The sequence below is a fragment of the Aulonocara sp. 'chitande type north' Nkhata Bay genome, linkage group LG8 (genome assembly GCF_057382095.1).
Source record: "Aulonocara sp. 'chitande type north' Nkhata Bay isolate Kocher_YH1m ecotype deep benthic linkage group LG8, A_spYH_male_GT1.1, whole genome shotgun sequence".
NCBI lineage: Eukaryota > Metazoa > Chordata > Actinopteri > Cichliformes > Cichlidae > Aulonocara > Aulonocara sp. 'chitande type north' Nkhata Bay.
Window position 1 is genome coordinate 10,376,505 of NC_141351.1, and position 18,494 is coordinate 10,394,998.

The window sequence follows — 18,494 nt, forward strand, 5'->3', positions numbered from 1 at the left end:
TGAATTTAGGGTTTATTACTGTAACCATAACAATAAGGTGGATCTCTCTTTATTTTGACCATCAATTCAATCATAATTGTTCTTTTTAATCACAGGCAATAGTTATAATAGTGCACTTTTTATATTTAAATTATGATACAGACATTTCTTTTTTTAAACACCTTATTCTACTGACCCTTATGGATGGAGAATAGTTTACAATCTTAGCCAGAGTTGGGTCAATGAAAAATGAAGGTGACGTGAAAGATGAGGTGAGCAATCAGTGTGTTTAGGACTGTGAGGCAAACAACTCCATACAGTTTCTCTTCTTGTGACAATGGGAACAAAACAGAGGTGAGGAAGCGGGACAGACAGGTCAAACGGACAAGGCATTAACACAGGAGATAAAGCCAACAAGCAAGTATTTGATGTGCTCATGTGTGTTTGTGACAGAGAAAACATAGGCCTGTTAGGGTTTGGCTGTGTTGGTTAGTTCAAAATCACTGGGTCAGTCGGGAAAATCCACACGTAACTACCTCAAAACGCATCCGCTGCAAAGTGCTCAGCCCACTCTCATTCAGTCGCCACCCACCCGTCTCGCACACAGATACCAGTTACCAGAGATCAGTGTGAGTCACAGAAACGCAAGATACAGACAAAAGCTCAGTGGGGACGTGAGATGAGAGCAACTGCTGCTATCGGAAAAAAAGAGTAAATAACAGGAACAGGAACGGGTTTCTTGGGTTTGTTATTGACACATTTTGTTGGCATGAAATCTAGTTTATAAAACAAATACATGACAAACCCCCCCCCATAAATGAATAAATAAACAACAGACAGAAAAATCGACAGATTAGAAAAAATGACATTAAAATAATAAAGTGTAGCACTGTGTGTCTCTCTGAAATCCTTCTGCACTCTTGTTGCATATTGCACTGTATGGAAGACTGTGATGAACATCGACTAGTCTGATAGAGTACTGGAGTAATATATGTGACTGCCTTGAGTTGCTACGTCTGCTTGCAGAATGGCGACTCTTAGTGATGAGCAAGGGTGCGGCGATGGATACTTGGCTTGTCGGTGAACACTGAAATAACGAGCGTGGGGTTAGGAAGTCCTGTTCAACAAGAAGCTGACACCTTTTTTAAAGTCCAGCATCATGAATGCGTCCCATTGATGAATTTCCTTACTGTGTATCTTCTTTTTTTGTTTGTTTGTTTGCTTTATTTTGACATGAGTCAGTATATGAATACTATGGCAACAGGAGACAAAGCTTGACGAGAAAGGCGGTTTCTGTTTGATCCACAGGCCGGTGATGCTCTTCTCATTCAATCTGGGCGCAAACAGCTGTGATGAGGTTCATGAAGCTAATCACGGATAGTGACGACAAAACAAAGCTTTCATATATTACTGTTCATATTTCTGTTCAAACACTTTTCTTCAGAGCAACGAGGGTCCAATGCAAAAATCTTAGAAGCATTGTTTCATATTGTCTCTGAGTAAAAAGCAAATATAAAAGAATCGAAACACTTAACTCTGAATGAATGCCTGTCGGAAAAGCAGCTTCCACTGTCAAACACTGTGTGGAGTGTCTCAGTTGCTGTCTTTACTGTGATCACTGTGCTACTGACATCCTTAAAAGAAATGTGTAAACATAAATAAAAACTAAATAAAAAAATATCTTTTTTTGTTCACATTCACTTACTTAGCTTACTTTGTTGGTTTTCTTTACCTTAGGAGGAGACACTGCTGGAGAAAAACAGGACCTTCACTGAGCTCATCGCCACTCACTGGGGCGGCAGCAGGGTGCTAACTCTTTAGGATTCTTCTGCTGAGATGCATTCATATTTCTTTTTAGTGGGCGGGTTTAGATGTTGCTTGATAGTGATATGAGCGCACTGATTCATTTTAGGAGTAATCTCGAGAACCATCACAAGACTATTATTTATTTTTTTCCTTTTTTTTGGTGTTGGATACTGTAATACGATGATATGGTAGACTAGCCTATCTGATCATATCAGCATCCTTGAACAGGCTGATTCGCTAACTGGCATGCACATTAGCACTTCAAAATTCCTAGTTTGATCTGTGAAGCTGTACCTATGATATATACCAAACTGCTCATTCACGTATTGTTATTATTTTTTTTCATTAAAGGGCGGTTTGTTAACACTTGTTTCTCATTTAAGGGTAGGAATCCTGGTAATCATAAGATCGGTAGAATCTCGAGTTGGAAAAAATGTGCATGATGGGGAGGAAAAAGGCTCAATCCTTGCTCTGTGGTCAAGCACCTTCAGTAACTTAGACAAGGAAGAATAGGAGTAGCTCATGGCTTGCAGGGATACTTGGAGATGAAATTACACTGTCTTCTTTCTGGTGTAGTTCAGGCATCCTGCTGCGCAGTCTAACTTTCTATCCTACGGTTGGGATTGGGTTCCGTTGGAGGACAGCAGTCGGGTTCTCTCTTTGGCGGAGCCTCTGCGCTGCAGAACTCCCCCGCTGCCTCCTATGCCTCCGCCATCTGCTCGGTCACCCCACTCGCACCTGTCGCCCCCACCCTCGGAGCGCCTCGAGTTTTGGCGGGTGGGGGTCCCGTGGGGCCGACTGTTCTTCTCATCTGGGAAGGGATCAAGAGAAGAGAACGGGAAAGTCACTCTGAATGTTTACAATCCACAGGCTTCACGGGTCAGTGGCAGAAATGCAGGTGTGAATTAAGGTGATTAAGGTGGCAGCTAATCTTCCACCCTATGCTTCGCTCACTATAGTCTAGGAACTGTGAATCATGCAAAGCTATTATAGTCAGCTCCAAGAACAAATATAGATCTAGAAATCAGCTCAAAGACTAAAATTTAAACAGGGTGAATTTTTACAGCAGTGTGTGGAAAAGTATTGTGTGGTTAAGCAATCTTACCAGATAGGGCTGACACCAGTGGGTGATCATGGGAGCTGAGAAGCTGCGCTTGAATCGTTTCCACCACCCGTCTGAACCTGCGACTCGGACCTGAAGAGGAGTCACACACATTTAACTTAGGGTAGGTACTGTTCCAAAATAATATGATCTTAACGTCACCTGATTTTTTTTATACATCCAAAGTTATTTTCAGAGAAAAACCCTCAATTTGGTAAAAACAAACCAAGTTGAACCCAGTTTCAACTTAAAAATACTGCTCAAAAACATAAACATTTCAGGAAATGTTGAGTATTTTACTATAAGGTTTACTTATTAACCCTCTTAAACCCCTTTACTTATTAAACCTCATCTTGCTATAGCTTTACTTGCTGACAAGAGTATTATTGATTTGTTCATATAACTTTCCAAAGCAGAAAGCTGTTGAGCAGATTTGCAAAAATTGAGATTTTTTCAGGGAGCGACACAGTTTTGTCAAAATGTTTAACATTTCATTCCACCATTAGCTAATTTTAGCATCTGCTTTACTTGCCTGATATGAGGGTGAATGTCACGCTGTAAATTCCTGTCTCCCTCCTGCCCTCCCTCTCGTTTCTCTCCCTGTCCCGCTCCCTCTCGCCCTCGGAAAAGGCAATGTCCACCTGGAACTTGACGGGCTTCTGGAAGACGGAGGGACCGCCGGAGGATTTGTATTCGGCTCGGAAGCTGGTCTGTGAGAGGACGCTGTGACTGAGGGATGGGATCTGTGTGGTGGGGCGACAGAGAAGAAGCAGAGAGACCGACAGACTTACGAGGCGGGAGAGGTATGGGGACCGACGTGAGTATAGGGAGACAAAGGGTGAGGGTGAGGAGAGGAGAGAGAAAGAGTGAGCCATTGGTGAAAGCAAAGTGATCCATCTACATGCCACGAGTGAGCAAGATCAAATAAAGATTAAATAAAGAGAAAACTGAAATAATGAGAGAAATGGAGTGTGTACAGTATGAGAGCACAAGTCAGATCCAGCCAGAGCCATGCTTTGATCGCGAGAGCAGTGAAGGACAGTCCAAGTCAGACACTCACAGACAGGAAGGCGTGGACAATGTCAGCTTTAACAGAGCTCAGCGGTTTGTCTCTGATCACCACGAAGATCTGCTCCTCTTTCTCCAAGCCGATGAAATTCCCAAACCACGATTTCTTAGCTAGCCTGGTAGCCAGACAAAAGAAATACACAGCATGAGGAGACACAGACAGCGTAAACAAACGGCTTTATACCGTGAAAATACGACACCTCAACAAATATTTATCTCCAGGAGCTGGGACTCACTCAGGGCTGGATTCTGGCGTTAGGCTGGACATATCCTCTGATGTAGGAACTGTGAGAGAGATGAAGCACACACAAAAATTCCGCAATCGACATTTGACAGAATAGAGCAAAAGGAAAAACTTATAGATAATCCTCAGCGATTACAGAGATGAAAGCTGAAAAAGGAAACCAGTGTATTAGAAGTAATGAAATCTTCTGAAGCTATAATCCTACACACTAAAAGCATAACTCCCACAAAATATGAGAGCAAACATGCAGGACTGACCTTGCAATTTACGCCGATGGAATCTTGGTGAGCCCAGGAGGTTGTTCTTGAAAGAATTGAGGCGAGTCCTCCAATGGGCAGAGCTGCTGGCTGCCATGCCGCTCCCCCCTCCTGGACTGGAGGGTGGGGTCAGCGACAGTGAGCCCACCCCTCCCCCTCCCTCCGCCCGCGAGGAGGATGAGGACGAGGAAGAGGAGGGCGGGGTGGAGGAGGGGTGGTGAGGGTGGTGAACAGGGGTGCCCAAGGGTGTGGGCAACGGAGAGCCCTGGGGAGTGACCTGCGGCACAGAGTGGGCAGAGTTTGGGTAGAAGCTCTTAGTCACTGACTTTAGGACAGAAGAGGAAGGGAAGAAGAAACGGGGGATGGGTGACAGGAGTGGGGAAGGGGAGGGCGAGCGGGAGGATGGATTTTGCAGAGGCAAGGATTTGATGGGCTGTAGGTGGGGTCGGTTGGCGGGTCCCTTGGTGGGCAAGGTCTGGGTCTTTGGGTTTGGGGGAGCTTTGGGCTTGTCATGAGCCCGTGCTGAGCGAGGAGTGGTGGTGCTTCCCTGTTTGGACTCCTTTGTGAGTGGGGAAGCGGTGGCAGAGGTGACATCTGATTGGCTGAAAGTGAAGACGGGGCTCTGATAGGACTGGGGGGTGGGGGTTTGTCAGGGTGAGGGGGTGGGAGACATGGAAAACAAGAAAGAGAAGGGATGGAAAATGGAGAAAGGATGGAAATGAATATCATGCTTAATGACAGAAGAGTGCATCTTGTGAGGAGTGAAAGTGCCGAATGCAGTTCTCAGTGCCGATCATAAAGTCTTTCATTTAGTGCATTTCAGTCTTTAGTACGCGCCCTTTAAATCTATTGAAAGTGAGGGTTTCGTGACAGTTGTGGCAGGGTTAAGAATGCAGTGACACAGGACAGTGGCTGTGAAGGTGTTACTATAGAGTAATTGCTGCCAATTAAGGTTTTTTTTTTTACCCTTTAGGGACTGTTTTTATACACTTTCAAGCACAATCAAACCATTAATTATCCAATAAAGCATCTAATTAAGCTGTCAAATTGTTCAAATTATCATATATAAAACTAGCTCATGCATGAGGAGGAAGAAAAGTGACATGAAGACAGAAAACAAATGCAAGCCTCCTGTTGGGTGAGACAATTCATTTAAGGGACCTGTGTTGTGATGATGTGTAAAAATGACTGAGAAGATATTTTAGGGAGTTGCGAGGAGTGAATATTTGTTTTTTTTAAAAGCAGCTTCATGTAGAGACTGACATCAGCAAAAAAACCGCATTGTTACATACTGAATCAATAGTTGGCAAAGGAGTAATACTGAATTGAGGTAAACTAAATTACTACCTAGTCTGTCAACATTATCTCTGAAGTCATTTCCACTGTTGGTTTACAGAGCTGTTATTGCCCAATGAGGCTAAAATGTACACAGTACCCTGCTGACACTGACAGCTGTCTGAACTGCAGGACACAAATATGAGACTGGACTTAAAGCTATATTATTGACAGGAGTTAAATAATATAAATGCAGACTACCAGAAATTAGCATTTTATTATGGATCCAGGTATAGTGTTCAAAGATAATGTAGTAAAAGTATGAACAAGTTGGTTTACAGAACCTTACCCTGGGACTACTGAGAGGGCTGGAGGAGAGACCGGTTGACGCTCCACTGACTGAGCGAGACCTGACAAAGAGACCCAAAGATTAATAGGCTGTTAAACCCCCCCCCCCCCCCCCCCCAAGAAAAAAACCCCCAAAACAAAAACTGTATGATAATGAATTCTTGCGCTCTAATTCTGCAGAATACAGAGTGTATGTACTATATATGTGTAAGAAAAACATGCTATACCTCTGGCTGTGTGCAGCTGTGTCCAGGGCCCTGCGAGGTGGTGTAGGAGACCCTTGTTCGGTGACACTCAGGACCTCCAGGCTCTTCCTTTCGGGACGGCAACGGCCGTGGCGCGTCAGCATAGGGGAGTCGACGCGCTTTCGAGGAGGGTCTGCTGAGAAACGCCACCATAAACTCGTTACAAATTTTGTTTTAATTTTAAGCTTTGTGCTGTGTTTCGCACTTCAGGAATTTCTTCTGAAAAATTCTTTCACAGGCCTTTTGCTCACTGCGCCATCTGTGACTGTGATAAACTTAGCTTCATTTGCATTTACAGAATTGCTGTCCCTTCCAGTTTTATCTCATAGACAAAGCTTGCAGATGTCCTGCAAAGGCTGGTATAATCATGGTAAAAGCCAGCGACAACTTATAGTATTAAAGAAACAGGTAAACACACTAAAACTCCAACACAAGGACATTAAGGGCCATACTGCTGTATATTTTATCTCTAATGCTAATGCTAGTCAGTGCAGTCAGTGCATCAAGTAATAAAATTATAACTTAATAGTGTTTAAATCATAACCTCAAGTAATCCCTAATTCACTGGAAGGAGAACTGAGCATACAGGAACACCGCTCTTGAAAAAGTCGGTAAAATGTGTCTCAGACCGATAACTGTAGCGTCCTCTCTTGAGTGGATCCCTCCTGCCCCCTAAAGACTGACCTACATCATTGCGCGGAGGTAAGTCCTCATCCTCATAGCTGGGGTACCGCTCTTTCCTGTCTAGCAGAAGGTAATAGATCATTTTCTCCTGGTTTTCTCTGTTGGGGGGTGGGAGAAAAATACAGATTGAATGAGATGCTAAAATGTCATAATATTTATTTAAAAAGGAAATCTGTATGGATGCCACACAGCCACGCGATTAGCTTTTAGTAGGCTGTTCACACGGTCACGCAGACATGGATTTCATGACACAATCAGTTTATTTAACTGATCACACCAATGGGAAAAGAGCTAAAAATAAGCCACATACTCCTTCCTCTAACTCAACACTATATAGGCAAATAAGACAAGATAGGATGTTTGTGGCCAATATTAATCGGTTGCATAACGTCAAATATGCTGGCTGAGTGTTAAAAGGAGAAAAAAATACAACAACAAAAAATACGCAACAGCAAAAGCAAAATATACACTGAAAGAAATATTACATGCTTGTGACTGCATTGCATATTATATGCCACAAATGTTCTGATTTTTCCAGCCATTTCAAGCTGACGCTAGAAACCACAAACGTGTTTGGAAGCTGAAAGAAATGACTTACTCCTCACACTGCAAGTCACGTGTGAGCTTGACTCTGTCTCGGAAACAACCGAGCGAGTGCATGCTGTCCAGCACATCTGGGTCCAGCTCAGTCAGGGACAAGATTCGCCTCACACAAACCCGCCTTGGAGGAGGCTGCTCAGGACACGGCTCGTTACGACCACCCCTAGTAGGAGTCAAACAAAATGAAGCACATAGGAATGACACAGATGTACTGTACATGATTAAATACAATCACTTCAGCAGTCACGTATGAGAAAACGAATGTATACTCACAGATACCAGGAATGTTTCTGGATGGCCTCTAGCTATAAGGGGTGACAGGGCAGATGGGGCCATTAGTGTCTACAGTCTGTTAACAGCCAGATGGCCACAGAGCTGTGCTGTGTAAACAGTTCACATCACTTTTTTTTTTTTTTTAATACATCCACAAATCTCACGATTGCAGAATATTACCCATTAAACTGGATCATAAAAAACATTTTCAACTCTGCAATGTTTGCTTTTGAAAGTTTAATCAGAAAATCACTTGTGTGTGTGTGTGTGTTAGAAATATTACTGAGAAAGTTCTAGATGACTCAGTTAAGTCCCCAAAACATGCTTTAACAGCTGCCACTACGATGCATCTTCCTGACTGTACAGTATTGCAATGAATGCGCCAATAAAACACATACAAAATGCAACTGTGCCACACATAAATATCAGCTAGAGTGCAGATCCAGCAAAAAAGGATAATAGGAAAGGCAAGAAGGATCATCTAAAAGTGAATCGAGACAAAAATTATTTGTACCAAAAGCAAGAGTCCCATTAAACATATATTTTATCTTACAGAAGGAGAGGCAATCCCAGTTTAAGGCGGGTGACTGAAAACAGGTGTAAATGCATGCTGCATCTGAGGTCTGGACTAATGTGAGCAGTCTCATACCGTGAGCCTCTTTTCAGGGTTGACCTCAATCATTCCCTTCAGCAGGGACTGACAGTCCGGGGGGATGAAGTGAGGCATGTGGAACACCCCGCTCTTTACCTTTTCCAGGAGCTGGCGTAAATTGTCGTGGTCAAAAGGAAGGGCCCCCTGTAGGGCAGAGAGAGAGAGAGAGAGACAAAAACAAGAAAGGAACAAAAAAACAGATTGCATTAAAAAAAAAAAAACACTGGCAAGCGTGGGATGTAAGAAAAAACTGCAAAAAACATTAGATAAGGGATTTTAAAAAAGACCAAAGTGCACTGTGAAAACACAAGTAAAAGACTTACCACCAGTAGGGCAAACAGAATGACCCCACAGCTCCACACATCTGCTCTCCGCCCATCATACTTCTCCCCCTGCAAACACACAAACACTTATGATTTTATTCATCGCCGGCCATTTCAATACAAAAGTGATTCACAAAACTTGGCACCCGTCACAGGATGATTTAGGCTGATTTCAGGATGAAAAACACTGAAAGGAACACTAAAATCCATTTAGTCAAACTCAGTCTAAAAATACCATGAAGCCAGATTTGAATCGACAACACTGGATAATCTTTTAAATGCTGAGTGTCCTAAAGATTTACTCATGCTAAAAGGTGTGAACGTTCAGAAAAACAACTCACGAGACAGACTGAACTTAACATTAAAAGTGTCATGTTACTGGTTAGTTTTCATCAGGGGTGTCAAACATAAGGCTCGGCCGCCAGAATTGGCCAGCCAAAGACGCCAATCAGGCCCACTGGAGAGCTATGGAAAATGTGGGGGCATAAATTTGACTTTTTATTGTATTTTCAAACTTTTAACAGCTTTTTGAAAAACCATTCATACTACACCAAAGTAAATAAGTAAAAGATAAACAATTAAATGACAGAAAATTCCTGTTTTTTCACTGTCTACTATAGAAATGTACAATTTTTACATAGGGTTCACCATTTCAAAAAAAACAGGATGCTCTGTCAAATAACAAAAATGTTCATAATCACAGACTGAGTAATAAACTAACAGAACTCTTTCTGTAATTTTATATATTTACTTCTTACAATTTAAGCCCAACACAGCATTTCTTTAGCATGCAGAAAAACTGTATTGTTGAAATTGCACTTCGTTTTTAAATATCAAAATATCTCTGAGATTAAATGTGTGATTTAACTTCTTTACACTCTCAGAAAGCAGAGTTTAACTGATCAAACACACTTAAGATCAAAGTGGACTGTACATGTCCCACAGTGTAAAATGGGTTTGACATCCCTGGTTTAGATCATGTACCTTTGGAGCGATTTATCTCTCTACAAAATATTTTTTTTATTTACATTTCAAACAAGAACATTTGAGAATACAGAGAATAAGAGCTGGATACTTACCCGTATAACCTCAGGGCAAGCGTAATGTGGTGATCTAAAATCAGAAAAGGTTTGCCATTAATATTAGTGAAAGTAAAATGAGCACTGTATAAAAGAAGTCATAGATCTGTGTTGTAGACGCTGTATTTTTCTGCTGACGTGGAGCCTTTAAAATGTACAGAGTCATACTGCAAGTTGTTGAATTATATAACCCTGTTTATGTATGTACATCATCATTCATGAAGCTCACACACAGAGTTGATACTCACCCACAGCTGGTTTCTAACAGACTGTCTCCCACCTGCAGGGAGGCCATGCCAAAGTCAGCAATACGAATGTTGTTCTTTTCATCCAGGAGCAAGTTCTCAGGTTTCAGGTCTCTGTGACTGCACACATACAACCAATACTGTTAGAGTTGTTGTCAACATGATGCTTTAAATCAAATACAACTGCATGACTCTGAAAATGTGTTTGCACAATCATAATGTGTTTCACTCATTTAGTACATCAGACAACAGCTGTTGTATTGTTTAAAAAGAAACGCTCAAAATAGCTTTGTAAGTCAGTAGATGAGTCTTAAATCAACATCCTACATATGAACTTGACTCAAACACGGTTATTACAGCTCGGTGCAAAAAACCAACCAGATGGAATGACTGTGGCAGAAATCCAAAGCAGAGATGATCTGCCTGAAGAACTTCCTGGCCTCTTTTGGAGTTAGCCGGCCCTTCTTTACCAGGTAGTCAAAAAGCTCTCCTCCTGACACATGCTCTAACACCAGGTACCTGTCCACAAACAGGGACAACAGTGTGATTTGAACTTATGATTCTGATAACGCTTTTCCACTGATGTGGTGCCGGACCAAGCGCAGAGCCAGTTCTGCCCTGGTGCTTTTAGAGGACCAACCGACTTTTTTGACCAAACCGAACACTGCAAAAGTTTGATGTAGTTTCTACAGGAAGAGAATTAAAGGCCCATCCCGCAGAAAAGGATATCAGTGTTTGCACTTTTGGTGAAAATGTGGGAAACAGGTTCTTAGTTTGGCACCACATTGGTGGAAAAGTGGTGCAAGTAGTGAAAAGCAGACAAGATGCTAAGAAAAAACTATTTAAACTTAGACACTTCCCATGGTTTGATATAATAACCTTATGATGTTGGATACTAGGACTACAATATTCAGGCTGTACTCACTTTCGGACAACCCATCTGTCTACTCCAACAGTTGTTTTGTAAGGGTATTAATAGATTTGAGACATACTCCTCATTAAGACAGACTTTTGAGAATAAAAGTAGGGGATGAAGGAAAAGTGAGACTTACAGTAACGACAGCAGATTATTACAGCTTTTCTTGAAATATTTATACTCATCCCACTCCAAAGATTAGTATGCAGCTAGAAAGCATGCAGACTGCATTGAGCCAAAGAGAAAGGCTTTTTCTGAATGCAGAGGGAACTCACAGATATTTGTTATTCTCGTAAACATCATGCAGCTTCAATACATGCGGATGCTCAATCAGTTTCAGAATGGCAATCTCCCTTTCAACCTGGTTAGAAAGAAGGGAAAGCATAGAGAGAGAAAGATTTTGAAGCGAGGCTCATGAGCGAGTTGTTTTTCACACATCTGAACGGAGGTTAACTGTTAACTCATACAGACGATAAATATAGTGAATATGGGACATTTTGTCAACATCTTAAAACACCATGCTATATATATATATATATATATATATATATATATATATATATATATATACATATACATATATATGTATATGCATATACATATAAGTGTCATCATTAACGTCACTGTGAGCAACACCTTCAACAGCGTCAGACTGTACCTTCATCAGGACTGACTCAGACAGCTTCTCTCTGTTGACTATTTTGATGGCTACCTTCTGACCCGTAATACAGTGGATCCCCAGTTTGACAAGTCCTGTAGATTGGATGAGAGAGATCATTATAAAACACAAGAAGGGTGGCGGGTGGGGGTAGAATAAAAGCGCACAGTTTAAACACTACACAAAACACTAGTTTTAATTTCAGAAACAACTCGGCAATACTCACCTGTCTGTCCCTTCCCCAGAGTCTTTTCCAGTCGATAGGGCCCAACATATTGAGCTGACTGACTTAGAGACAGTTCCTTACTCATACTGCTCTTAACTGGAGGCTAACACACAATTATTACTACTTACTGCACTGTAGTTATTGCAATTACTGTGATATTGTACAGCTTACACAGAAGTTACTGTGGGAGACAAGACGATGCTCAAATTAGAACGACTGTCTTTTTATGTCAGCGGTAACACGGACTTTCTTTGAAGTCACTTCATGAACGTGAAAAAAACAAAAAACCATAGAAGTGAAAACTGCTGCTGATTTACAACACCTGGGTGGACGTTTTTCATCTAAACCGAGACAGCACGGTAAACATAATGTTTATTTTTTTAATTATTATTTTTTTTACAAAACATCTTGCTATATGTAGAATAAAGCGGGGGGAACTGATGTGGCATTAAGTTTTTAGGGTGTTTTCTGTGTTAAATACCAACCACTACTCTAAAGTAGGCAAACTAACGAGTCTTATTTATGTACATTAGCTTATTTCTATAACTCACACCTTGTTATACGTATGACGTTAACGATATATGACTGTTAATGAGAAACGTTACCCTTATATAGCCTTAAAACGAGCAGGTTTTCACGTCTGCCTTAAAATATTCATGTATTTTTCCTACGCTTAATATTATTTTTAGTTAAGTAAACGGACAAAACGTCCAATACGTCAAGTGTATGCTTGCACTGAAAATGAAATCACTGTTTTCCCCTCACTGCCAGGCCTGTTTCACAGGTCCAACAACATGCTATTTTAGCCTCGCCGCCGCTCTCCCACACAGCAGCGAGGCTAGCTTTAGCTTCAACGCCTTGACGAACGGCCGTCTCGCTCGCGCCGCCTGTCAAAAAAACCGACACCGCCTGAAGTTTCTGGGCTTCGCCAAACGGTACGATTTATTACACGGCCGCCGCATTCTCACAATACTTCGAGGTGAAACGCGTATTCCCCGCAAAACAAGCATCTTTTTTTAACGTAGCGCCGTCCTCCCCCTCCCTGACTCTCCCGTCTCTCCCTCTCTACATCCCTGCAAGTAGCGGATCACAGCATCTTCTCTTCTCTCCTTTGGCGTGTCCTCCTCCCCTCACCGCCGGGTATACAGGTGCAAAACACACACACACACACGCACACTGATATCCGCGGATATGGGTGCGCTATAACCAGCTGCCGTATCCCCCTCCTCGCTCCTGATGACAGTTCACGCAGGGTAAAGGCCCCTTCTATTACACTCCCTTCGGTTTTCTTGCCGTAAATCGATATTTTCTCTCCCCTCTTCCTTCCTTCGCCTCACTCGCATCAGCATCCGGGTCTCACTCCCTCTCCATCCTCTCTCCTCTCGTCTCCTCTCCTCCCCCGCCCTCCTCCTCCCGATCATCTTCCTCAAAATACGCCTATCTCTGCATTCACATCAGCACAGGCCACGCAGTGGGCTCCCGGGAGTTGCAGCGGACACCTCCTTCACTGTTTTTGTCATCGACATTTATCATTATCATTATTATTCTTTTTATTCATACATGGACGCAGGGAGCGGATACAGACGCAATTCGTTAGGGGATATCTAGAGAGTCCTGTTTTATTTGATCATTTATTCCTATGAGCTGTCAAATTTGAAGTGCACAACTTAGTGTAGCGTCGATAATTTAATCAAAACATACTAACATTTAACAATCATTCTGTGTCTGTTTCGTTGCACTGATTTTTTTTAAAGAAAGATAGAAAATAGACAGTAACCATTATAAAACAAACCATGTCAATATATGACTACTTTTAGTTAGTGACTACAAAGGCATGTTTAAAATATTTTAATCAACACTGGAAAAAAAAATCATAGTAACTGCATGTCAAACAGAATGAATTTAGTAGTCACGTAGATCAGTGGTATGAAACATAAGGCTCAGGGGCCAGAATCAGCCTGGGAGAGACTCCAGTAAGATTCACTGGAAACGTTTGAAAAATGTAAAGGGCCCAGATTTTGGACGTTTAACTGCATTATAACACGTTTTACTGCTTTTCCTAATGTTAAACACCTCTCACATGAACATACTACACCAAAGCAATTACATAGTAGATGAATATTTCAGTGACAGTAAAGTGTTTTTTCTATCTACTATTGAGCTTTCTGTTTCTACAGAAGAAAAACAGAAATGGTACAGAAATTATCTTACAAATAAAATGTACACAATTTTTAAAATTTACACAAAGATTTTACTGAATTTTTTTCTTTACTGAAAGAAAAATGTATTTCTTACAATTTAAGCCCAACGACTCACATTTATTTATGACATATGGCACCCATTACAAGCTTTTATTCTACCAAGCAATACCTATTTTACCACAATCCACTGATGTTACTTTTTAACCGATAACACAAAGATAACGTTGAAGTACGTTTAAGTCATCTAAACTTTAGACAGTAGAATAAAAATACTATAGATCAAAAAAAAAAACCTTACTTTTTTACATCCGAATCAATTTTGACCTGGAAAATTTCTGCAGGAGAAATCTAACTGCATTTTTTCTACCGGCAGAGAAAGAGTCCTAATGAGCATGTGCAGTGTAGCTTGTTTCTGTTTTGAGAAATTCAGTGTGCCACAAGTGTGCTACAATTGCCACTGATGTTAATTAATATCATATTATAATATAAATCATATTCTTCTTATTAGTAGTAGTAGTAGCATTCAAAAAGAATGTTCATTTGTGCACAGAGGAGTTATTTTTATAATCTTGAGCAAAAAAAAAATATAATAATGCGTAATAGATTATCAGTTTGCAAGACATTTTTACACGTTGCTGTTTAACCATATTGGGGTTATTCCATCTCTATTCCAGTGTGTTCGAAATAAAGCGTCCATCTGACCACCTCAGATCTGCATGAAACAATTCCAAGGGAAACCTACTGTTCTTAATGGAACTTATTATTTTATTATTATCAGAAAGGTTTATTTCCAATATTTTCTGTTAAAAAAAGGAATTATGGTCTTTTAACTTTTTTCTAGCATTTTTTAAAAAAACTATCTACAAAACTGATAAAACTCTTTGAGCCGGATCTTCTTTGTATTTTAAGAATAATAAAATGTTAAATATCTGGGTCTAAGGCTCTATGTACATGGGCCGTCAGGAGTGTAACTCAAGCTAACATTGAAAGATGGATCCCTGAATCCTTCAAATAATTGGATGTCCAATCTCTGACAGCATTTAAAGGCCTGCAGGAACCACAGTTTTGCAGGTAGAGGACTGATATTTTATTTACAGCTTCTCTGCACTAGGCACATAATATTCTACAAAACTGTCAAAATCAGATGATTGGTTTAGAGATATTAAAGCTCGAATATAATACACACACACACACACACACACACACACGTCTGGTTTGCTATCCTCGTGGGGACATCCCATTGACATAATGCCCAAGTCAACTAAATGAAACTTTCTTTTATACCTAACCATAACCCAACTGTAACCCTGACACTAAAACCACATTTTGAGTGACATGGATTTTGGTCCCCAGGAGGGCTGTTGGTCCCTTCCAGTATAGTAAATTTCAGATTTTAGTCACACACATTTTCATCCAACTTCAGTGGGAGATACCTCAGGTATTACACCATGTACCAAATCCAAATGAATCTTTCTTGAAGGAGCACATTTTTGTTAATATTATATCCAAAATTTGTGGTAGTCTTCTCATTTTTTCAATATAAAGTTTTGAAATACTCATGTAGAGCCCCTCACATATGATGCCTGTAAAACATGTAAAAACAAAACTATATGTACCTTCATATATGACTTATAGGAATCTCAAATTTTGCACAATTACAATTAAGAAGTTTATTTATTTTATTTTTTTTCAGACAAATCAAACAGAGTTAAGTGGGAGACGTTTGATGAACTATGATCCAGTGTTCACACTAACTTTAGTATCTGCCTTATTCTTTGTTAGAAAGCTTTAGGTTAAAATAAATGCACAAGCAATGTGCTCCCTCAGAATTTCACTTTAGGACAGTATTTGTTGAATGTACATGTTACTTTTAAATAGATAAGGCTGTATCTTTCTTGATTATTTTTTAAGTTTTAAGCATTGCTGCTGCTGATGTATAGACTGTTGTCACTAAGGACATAACAAAATAGGATGAACACAATAGTAAAGTAATCATCATAATTTCTTTGGCACACTGGCATGACTTATTGGGACACTTGGATCAATTAGAACTGGGCTTAATGTAATCACTGCCTTTTTTCATTGTGCCATTGCAAATTTGTATTTGTCTATATCAGATTTAGTGTTTTTTCTCTTCACCTTTATAGTCGGTTTTCAAATAATATAAAAATACTCTACTCAGATTCAACAGTGCTGATCATGGGAAATTTCCACTTCATTGACAACCACATTAAAAAATATTTTACAAAGAGCAGAACCGTTTAAAGAAGGCTGAACGACAAATGCCCTCGTCTGCAAATTTGGAGGGAAGCAGAGAAGCATTGGGTGCTGATTTGACTGAATCACTCAAAGATGACAGCTTTATTTTAAATAAATAAATAAAGTAGGACGTTTGAATATATCATCCGTAAAGTGCCTTGAAAAATCTCTAAAATCTCAGATTGAAATGTGTGTGGGTGGATAATTCCCCAAAGCCCATCTTCATCTGCGTCTAGCTGGTTGATTTTCACGCAGCCACAAGGATTTGTCTCTGAACCACGGTGCAGAAATGGGACAGAAAGAGGATACTCATTCTGCTTCTGATAAAAAAAACATAATGAATATATGTAGGCTTACACGATAGCCCTGCAGGAGAAACTGAATGAAGTCTGCCAAGCCTGACATACTCTACACTGAATGCAGATACATTGTAAAAATCAGTCTTTTGTGGGATTTGAAGATGCAAACCTGGGGGGAAGAAAACGTAGGACAAGACATATCAGTCTGTGAATGATGTTTGCTTTTTGCATAAACCTGCAAAAATACTCTGTGCTAATTCTCTCTCTAGAACCCCCATTAAACGTCTTTTCCAGGGTCTTTCTCCACTCTGAGCTTAGTACATTTCAGCGATCCCCACACACAGACTACAGATGTAACATTACACTGCTCTATGTAGGTACTAAAGTGGGATTAAGCAGAGATTAACAAGCTCTTCTTAATTCTATTAAGTCGAACATACAGGTCCACCAGTGGAGAGCCTCCAACATATAATAATGTAAGAACACAGAAAGTGTGCTGCCATAAAGAAAGACAATATAATGTATGTTGAAAAAGGTTTATTGTAAGGTATCATACAAACTTGTTATCGACAGTAAGCTAATTAGTCTTAGAGTATAACAATTACAACAATTATAACAGAATAAGTAGAAGTATGGAGGTAAATTCATAAGCAACACCCCCCTCTTCAGTTTTCAGATGGTTTCTTCCAGCGTATTAAGAAGATGGGAAAGTGAAGAACCTGAGGTAAAGCTGTGATTGAAAAATATACACAAGTACACACATATGTCATTCAAAATATTCAGATAAACAGTTTTCCATCAAAGGTATATTCACACAACAGTACACATGCTACAGTTTCTACTGAATTATTTAAATTGTATTATTTTGTTTCATTTTCTTTTCTGCATTCGTTTTTGAACACAGTTTTATTTTGGCCTGATTATTCCCGACTTTTCCCGACTTTTGTGATTATGTCACAATCTTCAGCTTTTGCCGACTTAGAAGAAGAAAAAGAAAAATCTGTGTAAAAGAGTTTGTAGCAATTTCTGTGAACTTACTTTTTTTTAAATTTAAATGGATCTCACTGTGCATCATGACCCCTCAGACAGGGTTTTTACACAGGCCTGGAAGGCATCCATCAGATCTTTACAGGTCTCCATCCCCTTGTCTCTGACACTGAAACACAGTGTGAGATTTAAAAAAACACACTCATCAGTCTCTTCTCTTTAGGACCTTAATTTGAACTTGTGCTAATATGAAGACATGTAAAGCAAATGAACCCATCTGAAGCTAAATAGGAATATTTCTAAATATAGTCCACATCAAAGGGATTATTCAAGTTGAGTCTGATAATAATATATTTCAACTCAGCCTCCACCGTGGCTTTTATCGGCCTTTGGTGGAGTACGAGAAGATGAGTGAGTAATCTGGAGAGCAGCTGTACTGACAGTAATCACTGCTGCACGTGGACACGGACTAAATATCTTCTTGCATGCACGTAACATGAACCAGCCAGCTGGAATGTACTGGTCCTCTTCAATAGGGTTTACAAGTGGAAGTCTATTTTAAACCTCATATATATTTATGCTTCTCAAGACATTACAGTATGGGTCCCATTTGGATGTTGTTATGTTTAAAAACTAGTATGAACTCTAAGTGCAGTCTGTAGATTTCCCCACAGACACTTAAACTGGTTGACATGTTAATGTGGGCGCTGGCTATTGTGCATAAAAAGACAGGAAAGTGGCCAGATTATTAACCCAAATCCAAACACG

General features: G+C 40.3%; 2 protein-coding genes and 1 long non-coding RNA gene across 12 annotated transcripts in view; 1 reads left to right on the plus strand and 2 right to left on the minus strand.

Annotated features, from left to right (window-relative positions):
• brsk1a (BR serine/threonine kinase 1a) lies at positions 1-13,363 on the minus strand. Of its 9 annotated transcripts, XM_086303448.1 has the most exons (20): positions 12,830-13,359; positions 11,981-12,787; positions 11,755-11,849; positions 11,372-11,457; positions 10,559-10,699; positions 10,184-10,300; positions 9,936-9,969; positions 8,857-8,925; positions 8,531-8,677; positions 7,882-7,913; positions 7,607-7,771; positions 7,009-7,106; positions 6,307-6,460; positions 6,081-6,141; positions 4,457-5,087; positions 4,192-4,240; positions 3,948-4,071; positions 3,420-3,630; positions 2,891-2,980; positions 1-2,608 (listed from the first exon to the last, which is right to left on the minus strand). In XM_086303448.1, the coding sequence occupies exons 2-20, from the start codon at positions 12,063-12,065 to the stop codon at positions 2,397-2,399; spliced, it is 2,601 nt and encodes an 866-aa protein (XP_086159574.1). In that variant the 5' UTR covers positions 12,066-12,787; positions 12,830-13,359; the 3' UTR covers positions 1-2,396. The 9 variants fall into 9 exon arrangements, with proteins under 9 accessions (XP_086159574.1, XP_086159581.1, XP_086159575.1 ...); XM_086303455.1 differs by having other exon boundaries at positions 1-2,596; positions 6,307-6,457; positions 11,981-13,361; XM_086303449.1 differs by having other exon boundaries at positions 6,307-6,457; positions 11,981-13,360.
• The window catches only part of prr12a (proline rich 12a), a 24,371-nt gene continuing 17,994 nt past the window's right edge, over positions 12,118-18,494 (plus strand). Inside the window, exon 1 of one of the 2 annotated variants that reach the window (XM_086303437.1) lies at positions 12,118-12,339. The gene's annotated coding sequence lies outside the window, so the exon portion shown is untranslated. Of the gene's footprint in view, positions 12,340-12,883; positions 13,129-18,494 lie in introns of those variants that run through there. The other variant, XM_086303438.1, reaches the window with a different exon arrangement.
• Positions 17,262-18,494, minus strand: part of LOC147323210 (uncharacterized) — a 1,524-nt gene continuing 291 nt past the window's right edge. The window contains exons 2-3 of the long non-coding RNA XR_015130731.1: positions 17,778-17,895; positions 17,262-17,469 (exon numbers count right to left, since the gene is read on the minus strand). This is a non-coding gene — a long non-coding RNA (uncharacterized LOC147323210). The remainder of the gene's footprint in view (positions 17,470-17,777; positions 17,896-18,494) is intronic.